The following is a 16,238-nucleotide window of genomic DNA, read 5'->3' as shown; positions in this document are numbered from 1 at the left end:
GGCTCCAAGAATATTTAACAGCAACTGTTTGCCTCACACAATCCCTGACTACACTTCCACCACAGCCTAGAGTATCAATTAACCTTAGACAATTATACCATGCAGAGAGGCCATTTGACCTATTGTATCTGTGATAACCAACAAGTAGCCATCCAGCCTAATCCCACTTTCCAATTTTGAGTAGATTAGCCTAGCAAGCTACAGCTCTTCAGGTTTATGTCCATTTACTTTTAACATGTTATGAGGATTTCAAACTCTACCCTGTATAATGTACCTTGTTAGGGTAAGTTTGCTCTAATCTTCACAACAGTTTATTTTGCTGATTTTTTTTATTAGATGCAGCAAATGGTTACATTACAGCCATGCATTCCATATGCAAAAGTGCATATGGCACAAATGTGAGCATTCATCTTTTGATCCTCTAGACATGGGAATGATGTTTTCTCCTGTGCGGAGTCTATAGCCTGTCATGCCCTTACAAGATTCTAAGAAAGTGAAAAAAGTCTCCTTTGTCTGAAGTAAGGACTTCGAGGCTTTTGGTATTGTGATGCCAATGGCATACAGACAGTATCTCTTACCTGTTGACAATAAATAGTCAACTAATCTGACCTGTACTTACTATGTTCTGAGCTCTTGGAATTACTTAAAATGATTTAAAGACTCGATGTAGCTTCTCACAGGCTACACCTGAAAAATGCTGTGACTTGTAGAAGATTTTATGTGAAGCAGTCAATATTGGCTCATGTAAACATCAGAAAGCAGAAAAGGCCATTTGATTCATCAAGCAAGACTCCATCTGCCACATATAGCAACATCCATCCACCTTCACAGAAGAATCATGAAAGACAATCACAGCAAACTTAGATGTTAAATATAAATAGAAAATGCTGGAGAAACTCAACAAGTCTGGCAGCATCTGTGGAGAGAGGAACAAAGTCAATGTTTTGAGTCCTTTCCCCTTTCTTCTGAGGAAGAGTCAAAAAGACTATGTTCCACTCTCCACAGATGCTGCCAAACTTGCTGAGTTTCTCTAGCACTTGCTGTTTTTATAAAAAAAAGGTTTCTAGCATTTGGATACTTCTGCTTTTATTTATATCATTGTTTCTCACCTAAAGAAACAAAGCATTGCTGATCCAGTCATGAGAGCTACTAAGGAGGCACTGTGTCCGAGCGTATAAATAGCTTTCACCAGCTCGAAAAAGGCAGCCTTTGGGAAACATAAGATAGCAGTTAGCCAACGAAACCATTATCAATTATTCTGTACAGACAGCAATCATAATTCAGTAGAAATCAATATCAGACTGGGGAGGCGGTGGCCTAGGGCTATTATTGCTGGATGGTTAATCCAGAGACCCAGATACCATTTTGGGATCTGGGTTCAAATCCTGCCATGGCAGATGGTGGAATTTGAATTCAATGAAATATCCAGAATTAAGAATCCAATGACGACTGTGAATTCATTGTCGATTGTTGGAAAAAACCCATCTGGTTCACACATGTTCTTTAGGGAAGAAAACTGCCATCCTTACCTGGTCTGGCCAGCATGTGACTCCAGACACACAGAAATGTGTTTGACTCTTAACAGCCTTCTGGGCAACTAGGGATCGGCAGTAAATGCTGCCTAGCCAGCAACACCCTCATCTCGTGAATGTATAAAGAAAAAGAATGCGCTGGTCTTACCCTGAGATATGTTTAAAATGATCAACTCCAGCTGCTGCATCATCCATTTGATCTCAGTATAAAAGCACTATTAGGTTTTAGCTATACTGCACATCAAAACTTTGAATTAAACTGACGTGTTTCTCTTCTGCCACTGAATCACTTCAAATTGTCTCCCCACTGCTACTTATATGGAGGCCAAGGTTTTCCATTTCACGTCCTAAATGTAGGGCTGGCATCTTAATTGGTGATTGACAGTCCCACAGTGTTAACATGCTCCAGGCATTTCCCCTAAACAAGCCTAGCGTACCCCCACTGTATCAGGTTCAATACAGATTGCAGGAGGACAGGCCAGGAGCAAAGCCTAAAAATGAGATGACAACCCAGGGAAGCTACAACACAATATCTACTGGGTGCCAGACAACAGAAACAGCCCATGATAGACAAATCTGAGATATCCCACAATCAACTGACTGGGTCGAAACTCTGCAGTTCTGCCAGAGCCAGCCACAAGTAATTGTAGATAACTAACAGGAGGAGAAGGCGGTACAAACATTCCTGTACTCAACAATAGAGTGGAAAAGGTAGCAGAATTTGCATTTATCTTCAACCAGCAGAGTGGACGATCTATTTCAGCCTCCTCCTGAACTTCCAACATTACAGATCCAGTCTTCAGCCATTGCAATTCACTCCACATTAAGAAACGCTGACATTCACAAGACTGAAAACAGCTGTTCAAAAGAAGGCTACTGACCTAATTTGGCTACTGAGCTCACCTGTCAAGCCCAGGTAACACAGGCTGAATATGTGAAACTAATGGAATCAGAATTACCATTTTAATTTAGAGGTACTATAATTTCACTGAGGCATCAAGAAATGTGCATCACTTCTTTCACTCACAGATGCATTATAAGTTCACATATTATGAGATGAAAACTTGTCTACTACTGTCCCTTTTGAAATGACACAGATATCAAAATCCACTGGGAAACTGCATATCAATTACAGCCTTAGAATAAAAACAGAGAGAAAACAACATGGACTGATAATACCAAAGATACTGAAAGCACTACTCTTTCCCACTCTTTCTTTTGCTTAATTACAGAAACCAGTCCTTATGAGAGAGCAACTTGAAATCTTCCCCATAAACTAAGAAAACAAGGTTAACTGCAAACTTTGACACTTCTGAGGGAATAGGATAACAGCTAGACTGTTGAGATTCAGATTTCACTCTCACATCTGAAAGACACTAAAATTTTAAACTGTAATTAACTTTACCTGATAATAAAATGTGAGGCTGGATGAACACAGCAGGCCAAGCAGCATCTCAGGAGCACAAAAGCTGACGTTTTGGGCCTAGACCCTTCATCAGAGAGGGGGATGGGGGGAGGGAACTGGAATAAATAGGGAGAGAGGGGGAGGCGGACCGAAGATGGAGAGTAAAGAAGATAGGTGGAGAAGGTGTGGGTGGGGAGGTAGGGAGGGGATAGGTCAGTCCAGGGAAGACGGACAGGTCAAGGAGGTGGGATGAGGTTAGTAGGTAGCTGGGGGTGCGGCTTGGGGTGGGAGGAAGGGATGGGTGAGAGGAAGAACCGGTTAGGGAGGCAGAGACAGGTTGGACTGGTTTTGGGATGCAGTGGGTGGGGGGGGAAGAGCTGGGCTGGTTGTGTGGTGCAGTGGGGGGAGGGGATGAACTGGGCTGGTTTAGGGATGCAGTGGGGGAAGGGGAGATTTTGAAACTGGTGAAGTCCACATTGATACCATATGGCTGCAGGGTTCCCAGGCGGAATATGAGTTGCTGTTCCTGCAACCTTCGGGTGGCATCATTGTGGCAGTGCAGGAGGCCCATGATGGACATGTCATCAAGAGAATGGGAGGGGGAGTGGAAATGGTTTGCGACTGGGAGGTGCAGTTGTTTGTTGCGAACTGAGCGGAGGTGTTCTGCAAAGCGGTCCCCAAGCCTCCGCTTGGTTTCCCCAATGTAGAGAAAGCCGCACCGGGTACAGTGGATGCAGTATACCACATTGGCAGATGTGCAGGTGAACCTCTGCTTGATGTGGAAAGTCATCTTCGGGCCTGGGATAGGGGTGAGGGAGGAGGTGTGGGGGCAAGTGTAGCACTTCCTGCGGTTGCAGGGGAAGGTGCCAGGTCTGGTGGGGTTGGAGGGCAGTGTGGAGCGGACAAGGGAGTCATGGAGAGTGTGGTCTCTCCGGAAGGCAGACAAGGGTGGGCATGGAAAGGTGGTGGGGTCGGATTGTAGATGGCAGAAGTGTCGGAGGATGATACGTTGTATCCGGAGGTTGGTGGGGTGGTATGTGAGAACGAGGGGGATCCTCTTTGGGCGGTTGTGGCGGGAGCGGGGTGTGAGGGATGTGTTGCGGGAAATGCGGGAGACGCGGTCAAGGGCGTTCTCGACCACTGCGGGGGGAAAGTTGCGGTCCTTGAAGAACGTGGACATCTGGGATGTGCGGCAGCGGAATGCCTCATCCTGGGAGCAGATGCGGCGGAGGCGGAATAATTGGGAATAGGGGATGGAATTTTTGCAGGAGGGTGGGTGGGAGGAGCTGTATTCTAGGTAGCTGTGGGAGTCAGTGGGTTTGAAATGGACACCGGTTTCTAGCTGGTTACCTGAGATGGAGACTGAGAGGTCCAGGAAGGTGAGGGATGTGTTAGAGATGGGCCAGGTGAGCTTGAGGTTGGGGTGGAAGGTGTTGGTGAAGTGGATGAACTGTTCGAGCTCCTCTGCGGAGCAAGAGGCGGCGCCGATGCAGTCATCAATGTAACGGAGGAAGAGGTGGGGTTTGGGGCCTGTGTATGTGCGGAAGAGGGACTGTTCCACGTAACCTACAAAGAGGCAGGCATAGCTTGGGCCCATGCGGGTACCCATGGCCACCCCCCTTTGTCTGTAGGAAGTGGGAGGAAGCGAAAGAGAAGTTGTTGAGGGTGAGGACGAGTTCGGCTAGGCGGATGAGGGTGTCGGTAGAGGGGGATTAGTCAGGCCTGCGGGACAGGAAGAAGCGGAGGGCCTTGAGGCCATCTGCATGAGGAATACAGGTGTATAGGGACTGGACATCCATGGTGAAAATAAGGTGTTGGGGGCCAGGGAATTGGAAGTCCTCGAGGAGGTGGAGGGCGTGGGTGGTGTCATGGACATAGGTGAGGAGTTCCTGGACCAAAGGGGAGAAAATGGAGTCCAGATAGGTGGAGATGAGTTCGGCGGGGCAGGAACAGGCTGAGACAATGGGTTGGCCAGGGCAGGCAGGTTTGTGGATTTTGGGAAGGATATAGAAACGGGCTGTGCGGGGTTGGGGATCAATGAGGTTGGAGGCTGTGGGTGGGAGGTCCCCTGAGGTGATGAGGTCATGGATGGTGTTGGAGATGATGGTTTGGTGCTCAGGGGTGGGGTCATGATCAAGGGGGCGGTAGGAGGAGGTGACGGAGAGTTGGCGTTTGGCCTTGGCGATGTAGAGGTCAGTGCGCCATACTACCACTGCACCACCCTGATGTTGCCTGCATTAGATTGCATTAGTTACAGGGAGAGGTTGGACAAACTTGGATTGTTTTTGCTAGAGTGTCAAAGGTTGAGGGGCAACCTGACAGAAGTATATAAAATTGTGACGGCATGGATAGGGTGGATATTCAGAGTTTTTTTTGCTGGGGTGGAAATGTCAAATACTAGGAGGCATAGTTTTAATGTGAGGGGGGAAAGTTTAAAGGAGATGTGCGAGCCAGGCTCTTCACACACACAGTTGGTGCCTGAAACACCTTGCCAGGGTAGATGGTAGGAGCCGATGCATCAGGAACATTTAAGAGGCATTTAGACACACACGTGAACAGACAGGAAGTACAGGGATAAGGACCACATGCAGGCAGTTAGCATTAGTTAGAATGAATCATGGTTGGCACTTACATGATAGGCCATAGAGCCTGATCCTCTGCTGTATGTTCTAAATTCTGTTGGAACTGAGAATACGTAGACTCACAAAGTTGCAGAAGAGATCATGTTGACAGATTGAGAATTGGTTCCACAGTTCAATGCCCAGTAACTGTTAGGAGTCAGTTAAACAGAATCCTAGACTTGACTCTCAGTAATGGATCGTATCACAAAGCAGGTTGGAGCTGTGTGTTTAGAAATCTATCTTACACCTTCTAAAATTCAGATAGCTTATTTTGTTTATTTACTTCTTCCGTTCTAGTGTTAGAGAAATCTTTACCCCACCTAATTGTAACACCATCATTACATCAGACATAAAATCAGAACTATCACCACCAATTGCATCAACTGTAGCACTACAGATACGGAAGCTGTCTATGTCCAAATGCAGCAAAATCTGGTCAATGTTCAGGCTTTGACTAATAGGTGATAAGTAAGATTCATGTCATACAAGTGACAACTCCATTAAGAAAGAATTGAACGATCTCCTCTTGACATTATGTAGTATTGCCATAGTTGAATCTCTCACTTTCAACATCTTAGGCATTACCACTGACCAGAAACTTAACTGGGCCAACCTTATTGATAATTACAGGTGTAAAAAATGCAGGTCAGAGGCTAGGAATTCTGCGATAACTCAATTCCTGACTCTGCCAAGCTTGCCCACTCTCTAGAATACACGACAACAACGTACTGGAATAGTTTCTACTCGTCTGGATAAGTGGATTTATAAACTTGGAGGGAAAGGCCAAATATAAATTAGCATTGCCTAAGCAGCAGAATAACACATTACAACGTATAATATCCACATCACTAAAACAGAATCACCTGACTTATGGAAGAAATGCCATCAGGTACTCTGTTGTCTGTTTAATAGCGATTTTTAAAATTCATTTAAAGGATGTGGTCATTGTAGGTCAGGCCTGCATTTACTGCCCATCAATAATTTGCCGAAAGAGCAGTTAATGGTCAACCACATTGCTATGGGGCTGGAATCACATGTAGGCCAGTTTCCTTCCATAAGCACATTTGTGAATCAGAGGGGCTTCTCCTGACCCCCAAAAATCAAAAATGGTTTCATGGTCACCACTAGCCTTTTAATTCCAGATTTTTAATGAATTCAAATTCCACCACCCACCATGGTGTCCTGAGGACTCCAGTCAGTTGCTATGTTAATAGTCTAGTGAGCATGTCAACAGGTTATCACTTTCCCTGGAACTGACATTAGCTGTAATTAACTACTGAGCGGAAGATGTAGAACATGTAGATTATTGAAACTGAAAGAACTGTATATCAGAAACAAGAACAAAAGTTGCCGGAAAAGCTCGGCACATCTAGCAGCATCTGTGAAGAGAAATCAGAGTTAAAATTTCGGGTCTGATGACTCTGTTCTGAGGAAGGGTCACCGTAAATGAAATATTAACTTTGATTTCTCTTCACAGATGCTACTAGACCAGCTGAGCTTTTCCAGCAATTTCTGTTTTCATTGTTGTTGCTGTGTATGTAAATTATTGATTACATTCATAGTCTTTGAGTATCAAATTAATATTCCTTCATCTTTATCACTGGGGCAATTCATTTAGAACAGGAAGATAATAGTTCTTGAAATGGCTTTTTCCACTTCTAGAATATCGCGGCAATCATTTTTGCCTAGTACTTTTGAGCTGTTCTTACAACTTAGAAAACTAACTATCCCTAGCAGTGAATAAAGTTAAGGAAGGTTCATGTATAAACATGACAATGCTGGGCAGCTCATGGCTTAATGGCCCATTCAGCTTGTCCCGTACAACTGTAATATATTACAATACAGACACTCTTACAGGAAAACCATGCAGCCCTCTGAAAAAGTTAAAACAAACAGATACAACCCAAGAACCAGTGAGGACATAAAACCTGCAAAATTTCTCACTAAGCCCTTTAGGCAGTCCAAACTAATTAGGAAGTCACTCAGACCGTGACTTTTTACATATCTTCAACTGTTGAGCTTTCTAATCTGCTCAGAAATATTATTACACAGCTCCAAAGCAAATGGGACTTGAAACCAGACCCTGTGGCTCAGATATCGGGACACTGCCACTGCACCACAAGAGCCTTCAAAGCAACATGATCCCCAACCCCTGAATCTGGCTTTGCACAGTGGCTATTGAATTCGCATTTACTGTACAAGCTGCAGATGTGTTTAATAAGGCTAATTGCTCTCTGAGAGAAGGAAAGCTGCTTGTGATCCAACCTACTTCTGTTCTTATGTAACTTGTGTGGCTGCTAGTTAATGCAAATGAAATAATTTGCTGATGTAAACATGGTTTAGTTCCACATGGACTATGCCTTCAAATCTTATGATTGATTTCCTTGTTTTATAAGTGTGTCTGTTGCAGATCTCAAAATTGCCTCAAAATGTTTTATTTCCAATACAGTTACAGACTAAACAATCCTACTTGTCTTGATGTCTAAATCACTCCCCCCTCAGTTTCTCTAAGGACAGCACAAAATTCTGAACAAGCTGTGAGGAGAGCAGGAACATAGCAGAGGGAGGCCATTCAGCCCTGGAGCCTGCCCCATCATTCAAATCAATCATGGCTACTTTGTGTCTCGTGCACCTGTTCTGATTCCATAACCTTTAATACTACCGCCTGACGAAAATCTCAAAAGCTTCACTTCTAAGATTTTCAATCGGCTTCAACAGTTGGGGGAAACACCTTTGTGTGAACAAGTCTTTCTGATTGTTGAATGACTGAGCTGCAATTTTAATGTTGTGCTTTCTCCACTAGATTGTGTGCCTGACAGTCTCTGGAAAACACCTTCATGTTGCGTCCAGTTTAATGATACTGCTCCCCAATGTTTCCAGCTCTCTCAGATCCAAGTACCACAGGTTCAGATTGAGGTTAGCTGCACCTATTAGTTTGATTTATTATAGTTACATGTAATGAGATATGGTGAAAAGTACTTTTTTACATGCTAACCATACCTTACTTAAGTGCATATTATCCCCTTCCGGCCTTTTACTGGACGTACAGTGAGTTTTTAAAAAATTCATTCATGGGACACGTGCTTCACTAACTTGGCTGGCATTTACCATCCATCAGTGAATTGCCCTTGAGATGGCGGTGAGCTGCCTTCTTCAGCCACCTCAGTGTAGGCATACCCATACTGTGGTGAGGAGGGGAATTCCATGATTCTGACCCAGCAGCAGTAAAAGAGCAGTGAAACAATTCAAAGACAGATCCAAGTTTGTGGACTGAAGTGACACCGACCTTGAACGTTGGCACAAATCTTTAAGACTTCTCACAAGCTCAGAAGCCACTGAACAGACTCCCTGTGTAAATTATTTAACACAAACAGGTAGGTTTTGCAAATCAAGGACTATTTAATATGTTTTATACAGGTTTTTACATTGTTGCTTAAGTGACTTTGTTGTTATGCTTTAACAACTGAAGCAAATGAATCAAACTGAAGTGTTTGACATGTTGGTTGCATTCCAATGCATGGTTCTATAATTTACCCCATATTAAAACTGCTTTCTGTTTCTTTCATAACCATGCTAGCAGTGTGAAGGCTCTACAGTGCGGCATAATATCCAATCAGGGAACTGTTATTCTTTAAACTACACATCAGGTTTAGCTCTATGAACAATCTGCAACTTTTTCATCAGAGATTATTTTGGTTCTTGCATCGTAATTCATGCTGGGTGTAATTCATTTAGAACATACGGAAATGGTCTATTCTTGCCTCTAGATCTAGGTAAGGTTTTGTTTGCAAGCCTGAAAAAAAATAAGCTTTGCAATCATTCAGCTTTTGATAAATGATTGCTCTTGTGAAATTTTACCAAACATTGCTTATTAAGTAGCAGCTTCCTGCTCCTGGGATCAAGTCCAACAAATCACAAAGTTTCCATCGAGCATCTCAGCCAGAGGATTTTGTCAATGTCATTTTTATTTGTTACTGATGACGATTTGCGTTGACAGCAGACTGCATTAAATCTGTAATTATTTAATCATCACATTGTTTTACTTCTTTATTCATTTTATTTTTGGACTATGGACTAAAAAAGGAAAATACTGCTTTAAATGAAGGAGATTGTACAAAGAGATGGTTGCAGTTTTGTAAATTGTATTAGTGGAGAAGTTGTGAGCTGCGTAGAATGGTTGCCTTTCCTGGTGCAGTGGGAGTAGAGCAGACAGAAGAGAGCTGAAGGTTTTGAAGATTTTCGTTTTCCCTTTTCTATCCTAAATATCCATGACTTGTCTGTCTGTGCATGTTTGTCTGCTTGGGGAGGAAGAATTTAGGAAGAGGGAGAGTTTAATGTTATAGAGATTTAAATTAACTATTTATATTTCCTTTTGCCATTGGTTATGTCAAATTGGTCACATTGTGTAGTATTTCCTTGTAAAGTACAGAAAGCTAGTGAATGCCTGTTTAAAACCTTGAGTTCAGCAATTAGATAAATCGGGGACTTCGGTAACGACTGAAATTTTTCACATTTATGATGACTCTGGGAGTAATGGGACATTGTTCCAATACACTACTGTAGCGGGGTTATTAAGAACGTGAGAGTGAAATTCCTTTCTTCATTATTTTAATAAAGACATTTAATGTTTATTTTGAACAGATTGCTTCCTTTTATAAAGTAGTGGAGTAAGAAACTGCAGATTGTACTAATTGCCTGCACTAACATTGCCCAAAGGTATTTTGACCTTTAACGTTCCCACTCCATTTAGTTACAGAAATATCGTTCAAATATTTTGTGGTTGGTTGGCTCGCCAAGCTGGTTCATTGTTTTTCTGGAGATGTTTCATTACTCTGGTGGGTAGCATCTTCAGTGCAGCCTCCGATGAATCGCCGTGTGTTTTTCCGCCTGATATTTAAACTCTGGGGTCCATTGAGCCGGATTAACTCACTTCCGGTTCTCCTTCGCAGTGGAGTGTGGATGGTGTTGTGCTCTATGTGTTTGTTGATGGCTTTCCTTGTGGAGGACCAGGCTTCTAGGAATTTCCATGCTTGTCTCTGCTTTGCTTATCCCACGATCTTGGTGTTCTTCCAATTGAACTGGTGGTTCTCCTTATCCACGTGAATAGAGATGAGAGTGTATTGGTTGTGTCTTTGTGTAGCCAACTGATGCTCATTTAAGATAACAAAGTGTGGAGCTGGATGAACACAGCAGGCCAAGCAGCATCTCAGGAGCACAAAAGCTGATGTTTCGGGCGTGGACCCTTCATCAGAAAAGGAGGAGGGGGAGAGGGTTCTGAAATAAATAGGGAGAGAGGGGGAGGCAGACTGAAGATGGATAGAAGAGAAGATAGGTGGAGAGGAGAGTATGGGTGGGGAGGTGGGGAGGTGGGGAGTGGATAGGTCAGTCCGGGGAGGATGGACAGGTCAAGGAGGCGGGATGAGGTTAGTAGGTAGGAAATGGAAGTGCGGCTTGAGGTGGGAGGAGGGGATGAACAGGTTAGGGAGGTGGGGATGAGTTGGGCTGGTTTTGGGATGCAGTGGGGGTTGGGGATGAGCTGGGCTGGTTTTGGGATGCAGTGGGGGGGAGGGGAGATTTTGAAGCTTGTGAAGTCCACATTGATACCATTGGGAAGCAGGGTTCCCAAGCAGAATATGAGTTGCTGTTCTTGCAACCTTCGGGTGGCATCATTGTGACACTGCAGGAGGCCCATGATGGACGTGTTGGCTAAGGGATGGGAGGTGGAGTTAAACCGCAGGAAGTGCTACACTTGCCCCCACACCTCCTCCCTCACCCCATCCCAGGCCCTAAGATGACTTTCCATATAAAGGTGTTCACCTGCACATCTGCCAATGTGGTATACTGCATCCACTGTACCCGTTGTGGCTTCCTCTACATTGGGGAAACCAAGCGGAGGCTTGGGGACTGCTTTGCAGAACACCTCCGCTCGGTTCGCAATAAACAACTGCACCTCCCAGTCGCAAACCATTTCAACTCCCCCTCCCATTCCTTAGACGACATGTCCACCCTGGGCCTCCTGCAGTGCCATAATGATGCCACAGGAAAGTTTCAGGGACAGCAACTCATATTCCGCTTGGGAACCCTGCAGCCCAATGGTATCAATGTGGACTTCACAAGCTTCAAAATCTCCCCTTCCCCCACGGCATCCCAAAACCAGCCCAGCTCGTCCCCTCCCCCCTCTGCATCCCCAAGCCAGCCCAGCTTGACCCCGCTTCCCTAACCTGTTCTTCCTCCCACCTCAAGCCGCATCTCTCTTTCCTACCTACTAACCTCATCCTGCCTCCTTGACCTGTCTGTCCTCTCTGGACTGACCTATCCCCTCCTTACCTCCCCACTTATACGCTCCTCTCCACCTATCTTCTCCTCTATTCATCTTCGGTCCGCCTCCCCCTCTCTCCCTATTTATTCCAGAACCCTCACCCCATCCCCCTGTCTGATGAAGGGTGTAGGCCCGAAACATCAGCTTTTGTGCTCCTGAGATGCTGCTTGGCCTGTTGTGTTCATCCAGCTTCACACTTTCTTGTCTTGGATTCTCCAGCATCTGCAGTTCCCAACATCTCTGATGTTCATGTACCCTTGTTTTTAATTTCCCTCCTGTTCAGCTGATGTAGTGTTTATCATAGTCTCTGGAGGGAATCTTGTAAATGACACTGGTCCTGTCCATAGTGGGAAGTGGATCTTTGGTTCGGGTGAGCAGTGGTGAAGGGTTGATGTGGGTTTGTGTACTTTAGGGTACAAATATTTTCACATGTTAGGTTGTCTAAGAGTTGGTTGAACTGGTGTTCATAATTCAATACCAAAATGGTCATTGCAAAATTATACACTCATCATGCATACCAGCTGCAACATGTGATGTGATTTATATACATTAATATTTATTTTAAGAGTCTGAATTTTGAACTAGTGGCATGTGGGTTTTGGTCCATGCACATGAGGGATTCAATAATTAATTTGGTCTTTCTTGAGACATGATTATTAAATCAGTATATGTTTCAGTGCAGCTCATGGAGTGATAATGGGAATTTGTTTGCATTGTGAGTTTTATAACTGAAGAGAGTAAACACTGAAACACATTCATTTGCTTTTGGTTTCAAAGAATCAGGAATTGATTTTGTACTTTTGCTTAGGGTAAAAAACTCCATTGATTGGAAAGCTTTTGGTTTCAGGTTGTAAAAGATCTGGTTGAGGTTACATGTGAGAACAGTTTCTTGTGGAGAAAAAAAAAACAGGTTGCCTTAGTGTATGGGTTTTAATTTGGAAAATTTTAGGCCAGTAAGTGATTTGGTTAGAAACCTGAATGGGTTTTTGATCTGAGAAAGTTGATGTGAGTAATCAAGGAAAAGTCTACAAAGCCACGAATTGAAAGAAGCTAAGATAATAAAATGTGAGGCTGGATGAACACAGCAGGCCAAGCAGCATCTCAGGAGCACAAAAGCTGACGTTTCGGGCCTAGACCCTTCATCAGAGAGGAGAAAGAAGCTATTGAGTCAACACTACAAATGTGATAAGGAAGAATGCTCTCTCTGCTATATAAGTACTGTGAAGTGGTGGCATTGGGAATAGGTTTGATTTTATTTGACTGCGTGTTTTGAAACCTTTCCAAATTGTGTTATACGGAAATTGTTTCATTTGTTCTATTTTATCTTTACACAGGGGCCACAATTTCAAGATTGTTGGTAAGAGAATGAGGAGTGCAATGAGGAAAAACTTTACTCAGAGAATTGTTAGGTTTTGGAATGAGCTGCCTGGGAGAGTTTCTGGAGGTGGATTTCATATAAGACTTCAAAAGAGATCTGGATGTATGTTTGAAAGTGATGGATTTAGAGAGCTGTGGGGCAGAGAATGGGACTAGTTGGGTAGATCCTTAGGGAGCCGGTACAAACACAATGGGTTGAATTGCCTTCTTCTGTACTGTATAATTTAATGAGTCTGTGTGATAAATCTCTGCTTTGTTGCTAAGATCAAATGTGGAGTACTAATTGCTTAGATTTCAGCAAAAGACCACCTTGTTAAATGAAAAACAGCCATCAGGTGGAATCTTAGATAACAAAGTGTGGAGCAGGATGAACACAGCAGGCCAAGCAGCATCTTAGGAGCACAAAAGCTGACGTTTCAGGCCTAGACCCTTCATCAGAAAATAGGTGGAATCTTACCAGGCTCTGAATGGCATGGGCTATGAGGGTAGAATCATACATGGGGAATAGGTTTGATTTTATTTGACTGCCTTTCAAAACCTTTCCAAATTGTGTTACATAGAAATTGCTTGATTTGTTCCATTTTATCTTAATTTCTTTTGCATAGGGGTCACAATTTCAAGATTGTCGGTAAGGGAACGAGGAGTGCATTGTTGTTTGTCATTTATATAAATGATTTGGGTGAGAAAGTAGGAAACATTGTTAGTAATTTTGCAGATGACACCAAAATTAATTGCACATTTAACAGTGAAGAAGGTTATCTAAGATTACGAAGTGATCTTGATCAATTGGGCCAATGGGCTGAGGAGCGAAGAACATAGAACATAGAACAGTACAGCATAGTACAGACCTTTCGGCCCACAGTGTTGTGCCAACCTATTAACTTACTCTAAGATCAAACTAGTCTGAATATCGTACATTTTACTATTATCCACGTGCCTATCCAAGAGTCGCTTAAATGTCCCTAAAGTATCTGACTCCACTGCCACTGCTGGCAGCGCATCCCACGCACCCACCACTCTTTATGCAAAGAACCTACTTCTGGCATCTTCCCTATACCTTCCTCCAATCACCTTTAAAATTATGACCCCTTGTAATAGTCATTTCTGCCCTGGCAAAAAGTCTCTGGCTATCCATTCTATCTACGAACCCTCTCAAAAGCTTCCACATCCTTCTTATGAGGTGACCAGAACTGAACACAATATTCCAGGTGTGGTCTAGTCAGGGCTTTATAGAGCTGCAGTATAACCCTGTGGCTTTTAAACTCAATTCCCGTGCCAATGAAAGCCAACACAACATACGCCTTCTTTACAACCCTATCAACTTGGGTGGCAACTTTGAGGAATCTATGGGTGTGGACCTCAAGATCCCTCTGCTGCTCTACATTGCCAAGAACCTGCCATTAACTCTGTATTCTGCATTAAATTCGACCTTCCAAAATGAATCACTTCAAACATTTCAAGGTTGAATTCCATCTGCCACTTCTTTGCCCAGCTCTGCATCCTGTCAATGTCCTACTGCAACCTACAACAGCCCTCCACACTATCCACAACTCCACCAACATGTGTGTCATCAGCAAACTTACCCAAGCTCCCCACCTCACTTCCTCATTCAAATCATTTATAAAGATCACAAAGAGCAGAGGTTCCAGAGCAGATTCCTGCAGAACACCGCTGGTCACCAAGCTCCTGTCTGAATACTTACCATCCACTACCACCCTCTGTCTTCTGTAGGGCAGTCAATTCTACACTCAGACAGCCGGATTTCCTTAGATCCCATGCTCGCTTACTTTCTGAATGAGCCAACCTTGGGGAAACCTTATCAAATGCCTTGCTAAAAGCCCTTTAACACCACATCCACTTCTCAACCATCAATGTGTTTTGTCACATCCTCAAATAATTCAATAAGGCTTGTGAGGCATGATCTGCCCTCACAAATCCATGCTATTTCTAATCAAACCTTGCTTTTTCAAATTATCATAAGTACTATCTCTCAGAATCCTCTCCGATAATTTGCCCACCACAGAAGGAAGACTGACTGGTCTGTAATTCCCAGGATTATTCCCTATTTCCTTTCTTGAACAAGGGAATAACATTTACCATCCTCCAATTATCTGGTACTACTCCAGTGGACAGTGAGGATGCAAAGATCATCACCAGAGGCGCAGGAATCTCTTCCCTTGCTTCCCGTAACAATCTTGGGTATATCCCGTCTGGCCCAGGCGACTTATCTATCCTCATGTTTTTCCGAATTTCTAGCACATCCTCCTTCCTAAGAGTGACAGGTGGAGTTTAATTTGGATAAATGTGAGGTTTTGCATTTTGGTAAAACAAACAAGGATAATTAATTGTAGGGCCCTGGGTAGAGTTGTATAATAGACGTACCTAGGAGTCCAGGTATATGCTTGCCTTCATTGCCCAGACCAGAGTGTATAGAAGTTGGGATGTCATATTGTAGTTCTACTTGACATTGGTGAGGCCTCTTTTTAAGTACTATGTACAGTTATGGTTGCTCTGCGAGAGGATGTCTATTATTAAATTGTAGAGGACACAGAAAAGATTTATAAGGATGCTACCAGAACAGGCTGGCTAATCTGAGACTTTTTTCACTGGAGCAAAGGAGGTTGAGGGATGACCTTACAGATGTTTATAACATTATGAGGGGCATAGATAAGGTAAATAGCAAGGGGAGTGGCTCCCTTAGGGTTGGGAATTCAAAATTGGAGGGCATAAAAGGGGCCTGAGGGGCAACTTTTTCCACACAGAGAGTGGTTTGTGTGTGGAATGAACTGCCAGAAGGAGTGGCAGATGTAGGTATAGCTACAACATTTCAAAGAAATTTGGACAGGTATATGAATAGGAAAGGTTTAGAGGGATATGGGCCAAATCGGGGTAGTTTAGTTTAGGAAACCCGGTCAGCATGGATGAGTTGGTCCGAAGGGTCTGTTTCTATGCTGCAGAACTCAATGAATCAAGCCAGATTGTAG

At 43.6% G+C, this 16,238-nt stretch overlaps 1 protein-coding gene across 1 annotated transcript in view; it reads right to left on the bottom strand.

The window, feature by feature from the left end:
• vipr2 (vasoactive intestinal peptide receptor 2) overlaps positions 1-16,238 on the bottom strand; it is a 148,398-nt gene that overhangs the window by 78,928 nt on the left and 53,232 nt on the right. Inside the window, exon 5 of the mRNA XM_048559580.2 lies at positions 1,110-1,207. Within this exon, the coding sequence (XP_048415537.2) occupies positions 1,110-1,207 (98 nt within the window). The remainder of the gene's footprint in view (positions 1-1,109; positions 1,208-16,238) is intronic.

The sequence above is a fragment of the Stegostoma tigrinum genome, chromosome 2, assembly GCF_030684315.1.
Source record: "Stegostoma tigrinum isolate sSteTig4 chromosome 2, sSteTig4.hap1, whole genome shotgun sequence".
Classification (NCBI taxonomy): domain Eukaryota; kingdom Metazoa; phylum Chordata; class Chondrichthyes; order Orectolobiformes; family Stegostomatidae; genus Stegostoma; species Stegostoma tigrinum.
The sequence above is the reverse complement of the archived record's forward strand: the minus strand, read 5'-3'. Positions and strand labels throughout refer to the sequence as shown.